This window comes from Anarhichas minor, unplaced genomic scaffold (genome assembly GCF_050575085.1).
Source record: "Anarhichas minor isolate MPS153535 unplaced genomic scaffold, ASM5057508v1 ptg000030l, whole genome shotgun sequence".
NCBI lineage: Eukaryota > Metazoa > Chordata > Actinopteri > Perciformes > Anarhichadidae > Anarhichas > Anarhichas minor.
The window spans coordinates 7084229-7096376 of NW_027466476.1; the positions used below are offsets into that span (position 1 = coordinate 7084229).

The window sequence follows — 12148 nt, forward strand, 5'->3', positions numbered from 1 at the left end:
CCACAGAATGAAGAGATGATAGAAATAACTATGACTCAAGTCGGGGGAAAAAGAAAAATGTCAATCGCTGAGAGCAGGAGAGAGATAAAAAGAGATTGTTTGAGAATGAGAGGAAAGGGCCATCATCGGTCACGCCTTAGAATATAAATCGACTGAGCCGATAGAGACAAAAGCCGGCCGTTATCTTAAACAGGATGATGACTAAACCTCAGCTCACTGCAGTCCAACCCATATATTTTAATTTTTTTAATTTGTTTCTCCGACAATACAAAGACAATTAACAGGTGGACGCAATGCGACACAGTGGGAGATGATTAATTAAAGACAACAAGCAGAGTCGACCATCTGCCTTTATTTTTTACAAATGACAATTCATTCATCTAAATTCATTGACATTTTTGTTGACAGGCATTCTGCATATAGCGCCACATGTTGACAGTAAATTGTTGGTGCTCACAGTGGGATTCAGGCAGTTTCAGAGACTTTAAAGTTTATTCTAACTTCAGAGAGTTTCTTTCCAGAGAAAGCAGCCTCCCTACTGAGTTGTCAACTGCTTGTCATTTACAAGAGCTTCTACTTTGCTGCACTTTCATAAGAAAAGTAAAGTTAGTGAAACTGAAACACGTCCTGCAGATGTTTAACACAACTCTTGTAAAGTACCCCATGCTTTATTCACTGCATTTAATTCTTACCTTTTGTCTATCATCAGGGTGGTGCCTTACAAATGAATGACGGCTATCCATGTGTATGAAGAGATGGAGGATATTCAGATTTATAGTTGGTGTATTACAAATGGAGATTGTTCTCCATTTCTAGATCTAAAGAGTATTTTGAAAAGTTGGTTCTAATGAATTATGCGTTATATTTATGTGTAACATCTGTGCAGGAAGTGTTGAGTTGTATTGACGACAGTTTTAAGCAACAGTCTTAAAAGATACAGAAACCATATTAGATGCTTTTATGTCATCTTGCCTGGATTACTGTAACAGCCTTTTTAGATGCCGAAATAGCAAAACTGTAGACCGACTTCAGACAGTACAGAACTCAGCTGTCAGGCTTCAACACATCACCCCAGGTTTAGCCTCTTTACACCGGCGTCCAGTACGTTTTGGAATAGTTTGCATGGTTCTTTTAGTTACTTACACAGGCCTTAATGGTCCGTGTCCTACATGCTTATCAAATCTTTCATCCCTGTACAACTATGCTCATGAGATCATCAGGCAGCGGCCTTCGATCTATTCCAGTCTCTCTGCTGAAGACTACGGGGGGCAGAGCTTCTGAGATAAGAGCCCCAAGGCACAGAAACACCCTGCAGAGGAAATAACGCAAGTTGAGTCAGTGGCTTCTTTTAAATCTACGCTCTAAACATACTTTTATCTAACTGCCTTCCATGATTTCACCTGATTCTACTTTTTATTCTGTTTTGCTATTTTGATTTGAATATTGTTGTTTTTTAAACTTATATTCTGTTTTGATGTGTTTTTTATTTGTTTTTATGTGGAGCACTTTGTTACTTAGTTTTCATAAGTACTATATAAATAAAGATATTAACAGCAAACGTACAAATTAATGAATTAGTGAGAACAGTATAATATAAGCCAGGCTCAAATGGAGGCATAGTTCTCTCTGCAGTTGAGGTGAATGTTTTTGAGATTTTCCAGTAAAAGAGTAATATGATACATATTTATGTGTGTAGTTGCTGACTGACCTGTCGTTGAGGCAGCAGTAGATGATGGGGTTGTACATGGTGGAGCTCATAGCCAGCCACATGATAGCCAGGTAAACCTGCTGGATAAACCTTTCCTGCCATGTTTTTTCAAATATGGCAGGAAAGACCTGGTGCAGCAGGAAGAAGACGTGGTAGGGCAGCCAGCAGATGGCAAACGTACACACCACCACGATCATCATCTTCACCACCTGTTGGACACATGACAACAGCGTTTCGTCTTCATTTTTGTTTCCCTGTCCATTGTGGATTTCAGCAGTGTCCATGTACTCTTCAGACTAGATCAGAACGGATGAAGGGCCGGAGAGTTACAAGTTGGCCTCTCAAGTATTATATATTTTTTTTTAATCGCAAAAAGCCTTTATGCTTTAAACAAATGTTGCAGGTTATCAAAACACCTCAGTACAATGATACTGTCATAAAAGATTCAACGGGATACCTGCTCCGTAAATAATTCAAAATACATATAAAACCTGTCCAGGAAAACCATCAAACACAACAAAGTTACAGCAGTTTTGGGATGAGGCATGCTGCACTGCATTGATTGTCTCCCCTGAGGGCTTCTCTCCTTCTCCTTTCTGTAACGAGCCTCTCTGTTGCCTCCACAAGTGGCAACAAATCCGTCAGTCCAGGAAAAGCTTTGAACTCTCTGTCCGTCAAAATGGAAATCTAATACTCACGGGCACATAATTTGCGCTGTCAATAACAGACAGTGCTTACTGGCAATGAATTGAAAATAATGTACATGGACAGACATAAAAGATCTGAGAGGCTGCCTCATTAGGAGGTGGACTGGTGTCCTGCACATGTAACATGATCAAGGGATTTCTACAATCACAAAGGAAGTCTGGAAAGTGCGAGTTATTTTATTTGAAAGACTGTTAAAAGACTGAGATTTCTGCCCACCACAGCTGCTGATAAATCAATCATAAATGTTCTTTCTCCAATGTACAAGTCTCCATCATGTGGTTGTATGGCCAGTAGGCGAGAAGAACACTAGGAGTCTACAGCCATGCAGACTATGTGAGGCTGTTGGCATAGTGATGCTTTGGCTGCTAACATCAGCATGCTAACAAGCACACGGTGAACAAGCTAACATAGTGGTGTTAAGCAGATATGTTTACCATGTTTACCTTCTTAACATAAGCATGTTTAGCATGCAAGCATACTACACAGAATACAGCAAAGGGTGATGGGAATGTATTGCAGCTTTTTGTTCATAGAAATTAAACTTTTGGCCTGATGATGGTGGGAAATGAAAAAAGAGAGGATCACCAAAATTATAATATAATTCATCCTGAGGGGGACATGATGGTTTGTACCAAATTACATGACAATCCGTCCAATAGTTGTTGAGATATTTCACTCAAAGCCACAAATGTCAACCCCATCACCAAAATCACTAGGATACATCCTCTGGGGAACATGAATGTCTGTACAAAAATGAATTGCAATCCAATCAATAGTTATATTAGATGGATTAGATATCTCATTCTGGAACAAATGCATACCAACTAGCCGACCCACTTTGCCATCCATAGAACTATGCTGCTAGCTTGGCTAAATTAATCAAAGCCATAAAGTAAAGGAGCGATCCAAAATACAGAAAACTAAAATGAAACAGAATGAAATAAGATACAATGCTTCAAAAATATCTTTCAAACTAAATGTTCACGGACTGACCTGCGGGGTCTGATCTCATCAGTGCAGAAACACAACGTGTGTGAGATTGTCATTTTATTTTCTAGGGTGAGAAAATCATGTCTCTGCAAGTGTCTTGATTGGAAGAGTATTCTATCAGGAGTAACAACACTGACACTGTGAACACACCTGACAGGCATGGGCCATGAAAGATGTCCAAAAACAGAAGATCAAGAGACCGTGGTGGGCTGAAAAGACAACAGGTAGGCTGGAAAACCAGCAAAGAAGAGAGGATGAAAGAAGAGAGGGCTGTGTTTCAGGGTCATGGTGCTGTGATGATAATTCCATCACTGGAAAAATACAGGCAGACATCGACATTGCAGCCATGTCCTGTTCAGGGCTGCAGTGTACAAAAGTGGATATGATGTGGTTGGATTAATCTTATTAAACTAGTTTGTAATCCAAATACTGTGGTGGGTTACCTTGCGCTTGGCGATAAGCTGCTCCTTGTAGCGGTCAGAAGAGTCTCCGGGGATTTCGCTGGCCCAGAGAGTCAGTCCCACCACCAGATAAGCACAACCCATCACCAGCAGTGGAAGAAAATAGATCAGGATGGCCACGCACACATAGTACCTACAACAAGACATACATCCCATATCATAATTATATCAAATGCATATTTTTTTACTGAAGTACAGAGAGACTCAAGTCACCGTTACCGTGAATATAGTCCTAAAATGACGCTTGAATAGAGCACCAGGCAATTAAATATGTTCCAATACCATTTCTTACATCCAGATACCGAGTACGATTCCTGAACTATAGTGTGTTGCCCGATATCGGGTATTGATCCTTTACCAGTGTGTTGTAAACAAAAACTAAATACATTTTAGAAGATTACATTTGAACCCATCATGATGGTTTTAGTTTAAATTGTCCTTCCTCCAATACTTTTTTTTTTTTTGAATAGCGCTTGAACGCATCCTAATGTAACTCAATGCATCCTCCGTTAATGTTAGCTGTTAGTTCTGACATTTAGCCAAGCAGGACTGCTGCCCACCGGCTGCTAACAGATAACGTTAACTAGCTGTCCCTATGCCGATTTTAACAGAGATTTGTTGTTCACAATGTAGCATTATCAAATACAAAATAGGGTGTACAAGAGTGTTTAACCACAGGTGCATAGTTCTAGTTTGCACATGTGCAGTACAATTCAGGAAGGATGTAAGAATTGAGTAGAAAGTGAGCCTAAATGAGCTAATAAATGGTATAACTTGACAAAAGTAGTGCACAGGGAACTTAACAGCTGCATGCTCCTCTAGAAATGATGCTGAGGCTAGCGATGACACTGACCAAAACAGGTGCATTAGCTTAACTAAAATGTGCTAATTGGTCTCAAGAGCTTAGGGGAACTGCAGTCAGGTGATAATTATCTGTAGGTTGTCACTACAAGTGACCCCTTTCACATCACAAGTAGTTCTTTCATCCATCTTTAATATAAAAATATTTGTTTTAGAGCTTTACGAAAGGGTATGCTGATATTGCGAATCCCAAAGATAAGTATCAAGGACACTGGTATCACCAGACAAAGGATTCAATAACAAGACCTGATACACAGAGAGGTTTCAATAAAAGGTCTTTCCTTACACAGATAAGCTTTCCAAAAAAAAAAAAAAGCTACCAAATCTATCCAAAACAATAGGCAAATATCAGTCAAAAGATACTAAATAATGATTAAATAAACACTAGGAAATAAATAAGGAATTAAAACAGATACGAGAAACTGGCACTGACGAGAGGAGCAATGAAACGAGGGTGATAACGAGGGACAGGTGACAGCAGAGCTAACGAGGGACAGGTGCAAACAATCAGGGTGGGGCAGACAGTCACAAGAGCTAGAAACACACAAGGGCAGAAAGTAAAGAATCTGAAACAAGAAAGGTGAGTATACCAAAATAAAACATTAAATGATAACTGGAAATTAGGAAAACATAACGTAAGAGCAGAGCTGGACATGACAGTAAGTCCTTAGGGCCCAACATTCAGTTTGTTTATTTTAATGACGTTCCAGTGGGAGTTAACAGAAGGCTTATAAATTATTTTTTTTAATACCTGCCAATTCCCCTTATCTCTGAAGCACTAATGCAGCAAGTTTGAAAGCAAAAAGTTACTAATTCGAGTCAAGGGTGGAATCAATCATCCTTAGTGTGTTTGCTAAAGGACAGATTGATAGTTTTGCTTTGTGACATGATTAAAGATGTGTGGGGTATCAATTAGACTCCCGCTCCAAGAACTGTCCAATGAATTTAAACCCTTAATGAAGTACTTAAATATGACAGTTTCAGTATTTTGCTAATGATTTGGTAATCTAAGACTGACACACCATTTGATCCTGTTGAATCCCTGTCCAGTGTGTGTGCAGGTTAATAGAGGTGTTGTTGTCTGTTTATATGCGTGTGTGTGTGTGTATGTGTGTGCATATTAATGTCCGTTAAAATGTGGCAAATTGTATCACATCAGTATTTTAATCTTGTTCAGAGACGGAAGACCCCCTGACTCCAGCATCCACAGAGGGACAATCAGTTTTCCCCTCTGCGGATGCTGCAGATGAGACTCACGGGCCATTTTCTCGGCAATTATCTACAATTATGTTAATTCCGTTTAATACCTGGGAACTTTAATCAGAGAAATAACCACACACTGAGAAACACATACATACAGATACACTGCAAATAAGATATGTTACCTGCTCAAGGGAGAACATAGTGTAGATATCAGAGTAATATCTAATTGAGCGCTCCGTCATGTTAAGTCTTTACCTTAAAGACTTTTGATATTTCGATTTTGGAAGACACTAGTCTCACATGTCAAACCAAGCAGTACACTTTTAAAATAAATCATTCAATGCAACGAAAGCCAAAGCTAAAGTAAGGAGAGGAGGTCTACAATAGTTTTGGATTACTATCTGTTTGTGCTGGTGAAGTTACAATAAACAGTGTGACAAAATATACCATGGATCAATTTTCAGAAAGAAAATCAACAAACAATATAGCTCTTAAGCCCTCTCAGTGGGAAAGGACCAGTATTTTTGTTTTTTAAGTATGCTTGCACTCAACACAATCTTTTCTTCTTTCATCCAAATCCAATTGATCTTAAGTGCTTATTAGATGGGACTCTAAGAAGGCTTTGTTTGTCAGCTGAAGGAAAGTTCTCTACAGTCAAAGTGTTGTGTTAGAGAGATATCCTGTATGCAAATTGGTCATTAACATTATAGATTTTTGGAGGTTTGGTTTATTGTAAATTTGCCCAGTCCACATCAGACTTTAGTCCATACAGGACATAAAAAAATAGCACTGCAGAACTGCGAGTTCTTGACTGATACAGGTGTTTGCAATGACTTTTCCTGATTGCTCAGGTCAACGTATCCTCATACATCGGCTCTATGATGTTTTACGAAAAGTTCTACCTCATCTTTCTTACGTTCTCCTACAACACGTGTCAACAAACTTCCTGCACCGATTATTTCTTGACGACTGTGCTGTACCACTTTCTGGTGTGACCAGGTCTTAACATGTGCAATGACACGGATGCTGCGTTCCAGACAACTCTGAACTCTAAAATGTCCGACCTCCTACGAGAAAACGTACAATGGAACGCCACTCAAAGTCAGAATTCCTATGAATTTGGGCAAATTCATTGACCGCGACTTCACGAACAAGCCTTCGTCTGACGTCACACAACAGTAGAAGTGCATGTTGTAAATGGTAAACCATCAACTAAAAGGTAATTTAAAGTATATTTGTCTGTATTTAATGAAAATAATTAATAGCTATCACATATATGTTTTAGGAGCCAAGTCTACTACCGTAAGCGACTGAGGTGTCTTTCCCAGGAGAGACCTGGTTGTAAGCCTAGGTTACCATACGTTACCTGTTGATATACGTGGTGTTAAGTAGAACATCTACAGACTCGTTCTTCTTTGTAGAATGAGAGTCCTTTTATTTTGCTTCGTCGTGCATGAACGTAAACCAATCAAACACACCATTTGGAGAAGGACAACAAAAAACGTTACCGCAGCAGCAGTCCAAACCCTTTGCCCTTCCTGCGTCAAACACCTGACGAAAACTGGGATTTCTTTACCTAAATACCTGAACCCAGGATATTAGTACAGCGCTACTCAATGTATGCACAGAGAACAACAGTTAATAACAGTTTTTTGGCTCTGGAATAGAATGTATTATATGTTCTGCAAATTGATGTCAAAATGTCTTCTCTGCACAAAAAATAGACTGTAAAACATTAAACATGCCAAATAATGGGGAGACTGCACTGTAGAGAGTTAAATTCCGTGTCCACTAGCTTTCGTGTTCAGCAATGTTTTTTTGTTAACGTTTGGTGTCTTGCACCTGGAATGCTTGGAAGTCAAAAGTTGGAAATTTCAACCAGCAAAAGTCCGACCTCCGAATTGTCTGGTACGCAGCATAATAACAGAGTGAGAGAGATGTAACAGTCTGTTCACACCCACACATTCTCGAGAAGAGGACTAATCAGGGAAACAAAGTGAAACCACCTGTGTGGATGAACCAGGCTGTGCAGGAGCACGGATGATTACACATAAATGGAGAGTTTTTACGGTAATCACATTGCCATATACTCTACTGTTTCCACAGTTAATATACAAGAAATCAAGAATACTTTTTACTCACAGAAAATTATACGATACATGCACCAATGAACATCAACTAAACTGTGGCTTTGGAATATTCCACTGTCTGTCTGACTCCACTGTTACACGTCACACAAAAAATATATCTCTATGTTTTTCTTGTACACCCTCATCTGCAATTAGCTTGAATGTTTTTTTCAGTTGTGGGCAGGGCCTCCATCTCCTTCGTGCATTACATTTCTGGGGGTACATTATATGATTAATCTTGTCACATTTCCGCCACGTACTCAATCCTCTTAACATGCGTATGTAATTGGTACTCAGCTATGATCACGGTTGTGCATGTTGGCTTTCCGGCAGGGCTCAATGTTAATGTTATCAGTAACACCTGTTCTTTTCTCTCTTCACATGAGTGGAGAAGGGAAACGCAGTAAAAGCTAATCTTGTCTTTAATTAAACCAAGACGTCAAGCATTCTGTCACACCGGCAAAATGTGACGCTATTTAAAAGTATTAACTAAAGCCAACACACACACAGCAGCAGGTCACACAAGGAGCTGATAACATTTAGCACAAGGCTGGGGAAAATCAATTCAGAAGAAAACGGAAGCTGCCACCAAATGACACCAGATGACCATCTAAATGGCATATGCACTCTTTCTGAAGTGCTCGTTCTCATCAGTCCAGACAGTGAATCATGAAAGTGTGAATCAGTCACAGATAGTTGAAGGCTTCATTTTCAGATCCTGGTGATTTATATGATTAAAGTGGCGTTGTAGGCGGTAAGATGGTTGGCACCGCATCCAACATCATATTAAAATAAGCAACCTCTGCTAGGATTTTGGCTCGACTGTGTATCAATTAACAATGGTGCCATAACAAAATAATTTCAGGAGCTAAAATGTGTTATTGAATAGAGGGATTGGCAAGCTTCTGTATCTACAACAAAAATGTAAATGAGCTTCCTCAAAACAACTAAGAAATATACCCCCAAAAAAACCTTTAGAATACAAACAGTGCCCATAAAAGATATTCCCCTTGGAAGTTTTCATGTTTTATTACTTAACAACATCTTAATGAATTTAATGTGATCAACAGAAAAATACTTTAATTCAAACTGAAAATACATCTCTAGAAAGTGATCTAAATGAATTACTATTAAAAATTCTCAATATGTGTTGTTCATACGGAAGTATTCATTGTCTTTAATAGGACACACCTAAATCATCGCTGGTGTAGTCAAATAGTTTTAGACGTCGCATAATTGGTTAAAAGGTGATCACGTGTGTATTGTTAAGGCATTTCACTTGATTGCATGAATGCAGCTGTGAAGGTCGTTATTGTGGCAAAATCTGCAACAAGCTACTTTGCAAAAAGTTGGACAATTATATCAGTCATTAAAATAGAAAGAGTACATCCTCAAAAGCTGAGGATGAGTTGAAAAAGAGTCTATGGTCTGAAGAGACCAAAATGGAGCTTTTTGCCCATCAAACTTAATGCCATATTTGGTGTAATTTGTACAAAAATAGCTTAAAAATAACATATCCTCGAGTGGAGAGTTTCCCCCTGGACATTCAGTGGTTCAGAAAAAGCTAAATTAAAGTTTTAATTACATGTTGCATTACAATAAAATATAAAAACTAAATAACAATACTTTTTATAGGCAGTGTATACTTTATTGTTTTCTTCCAGTGCGTCACAAAATAAGTAACCATTCAATCAGTGTTAGTATATCTGGATAACAATGATTCCACAAGCAAGAGGCTGCTCAAAGTGTGGTGGTACTTTGAGAACCCCTTTATAGTTTTGAAAATATGTCCTGTATTTTAGAGCAAAAGTAAGCATGGTGTGGAATTCTGACAGCTGAAACAAATGCGGCCAGAGATTCAAAAAGATTTCCAGACCTCACAGCGACTTCTTAATATGGTTTGGTATTTATTCACAATTTCACTTGAGTTTTCCATCTGGTGTCGGAGGTTGCTATGTGTGTGCACTTCAACTGCAGCAAAAAACTAACAAAACAAAGCCAGTGTCTTGGGATTTCCTTGAGATTGACATTTGTCTGACTTTAAATGCTCACAGTTGACCAGTTTGTTGAAAAAGATGAAAAACGTGTCTCTGCCAACATTTCTCGACACACATTCCCAAAAGTGTATAGATGTTTACTGTGCTGCTGCTCCGTCCATGAAAAGCTTCTAAAAAGGGAATTGATATTTGCTGATACATAATGCAGTACACAGGGTACTATTGATCTATTCTTATGGCAGCAGGTATGTGTTTGAGTATTAATATTGGGGTTACTGGCAATAATCTCGCTGCCGCGGTTGAACAGCCTACACACATAATGTAAATGTTCTCGGACTGGTTATGCATAAGCTCCTTTTATAATTTCAATAAAATGACAAACATTCGCATTGCCTGAATTCTTTCATGTTTTAGAAAACCTAAAGCTGTGCCCGTATGTAATACAAACTCTCTGTTGAGAGTTGCACATGTGCAATACCAATCGGGCAAGATGTACGGACTGGGTATCGAGTGACACGTGTTTTTGTCACAGCCTGAAATGCTGGTGCACACAATTTCTTACATTACAAGTTTCTTCATTTAAAACAACTGTAGATGAAGAATTACCTTGTAAGAGTTCTCCCAGCAGACCCTTAGCTCCCACTGATGGATGACGCTTTAGGGAATAGAAGCTGTACTATGTCACCTTTCTGTCACACAAGCTGAATCAATAAAACTTCTTCAACAGAGGCCACATACACACTGACAAATTACACACACAGTAACATATTTGTGTATTTCTTGTGCTGCTGCCTCTTCTCTCCCCCAGCGGACTCACACACTTCAAAAGTCTTTATTTCCTGCTGTTGTGGGTGTGTGAACAAGCAAGTGTGAATATGAATACGAATGCAACAATTAGGAGTTGCTGGCTGAGCTCATAAAATTAACTGGATCCAAATCTATTGTAAAGTATATGAGCATTAAAGTGTAGGTTATTTCAAGGAAATGCATATTTACATGCATAATTCAATTGCTCCTGCTTATTTAAACATGTAGGTGTTTGTACATAATTAATGAATGTGTGCGTGTTGGGAGGAAGGGCAGCTGTTCTGTTGACTTTGCCTGCCAGCCGAGGCAAAAGAATACTCGAGGTAACAGGACGCCTCGCTCCACGCTGCCTTACTGCCACTAATCTCAGGCGCATGTCGTGTGAAGCCCAATTTAGTGGAGAGAGATCACAGAGACAAGGTGTGCTCAGACTGAGATTTCCTCTCTCTGCGTGAGTTGGAGTGTGTGTGTGTGTGTGTCTTTTGTCAGCGTCACATAGATCTATTTTGTGAGGTGTTCTTGTATTTCTTTTCTTATGAGAAGCAAATATTCTCTCAAGGATGAAAAGATGAGGATGATTCTGCAAATTGAGCACAATTTGTTAATTCTGACTTTCATGGGGTTATGTGGTGTGTGTTTACTATTTGCAGTAGAACTTGGATCAACGGTTTACCTTAGAGAAAGGTTAAAGGTTAGGAGGAGAGCACAGGACAAAGCTAAAAAAAAGATTGCCTGTCTATCTACCTTCCTGTCTGCACGCACTCTCCCATGCACTAATTGCGCGTCACCAAAGTATTCCACAAGCTGCCAGCTAGACAGCTGTGAGTACTAAGAATAGCCATGTTTGCTGTTTACATGTATTATGCTTATTTTGGGGGCGTTGCTTTGGAGGGAGGCCTAAAGGAACGGGTTGTCAGTGTGGCCAACTTGTTGACTTTCTCGCTAGATTTTGAGACTTTTGGAGCTAGTGCTTCTCGTTACTTTCCTCGGGAAAGAGTTGGCAACACTGTGCTGTGTTTTTCAATTGGATAATTTTTCAAGCCTAGCGTACTTTTGCTAGATCCTTAAGATAAGTTTAGTGGATATTATAATCATTTGCAATGATCCACCTGCATGTTCCTCAAACCATTAGATAATTAATGCACCCCGACAGGAAGCTTTAAAAGCAGAGTCAGAACTAAACATGGAGAAGCAGCGTTCAGGTTTTCTGCTCCACATATCTGGAACAAAGTCCCAGAAAGCTGCTGGTCTGCTGAGACCCTCAGCTCCTTCAAATCAAGATTG

General features: G+C 39.2%; 1 protein-coding gene across 1 annotated transcript in view; it reads right to left on the reverse strand.

Moving 5' to 3' along the window:
• The window catches only part of tacr1a (tachykinin receptor 1a), a 29342-nt gene that overhangs the window by 662 nt on the left and 16532 nt on the right, over positions 1 to 12148 (reverse strand). The window contains exons 3-4 of the mRNA XM_076104593.1: positions 3850 to 4000; positions 1709 to 1917 (exon numbers count right to left, since the gene is read on the reverse strand). Of these exons, the coding sequence (XP_075960708.1) occupies positions 1709 to 1917; positions 3850 to 4000 (360 nt within the window). The remainder of the gene's footprint in view (positions 1 to 1708; positions 1918 to 3849; positions 4001 to 12148) is intronic.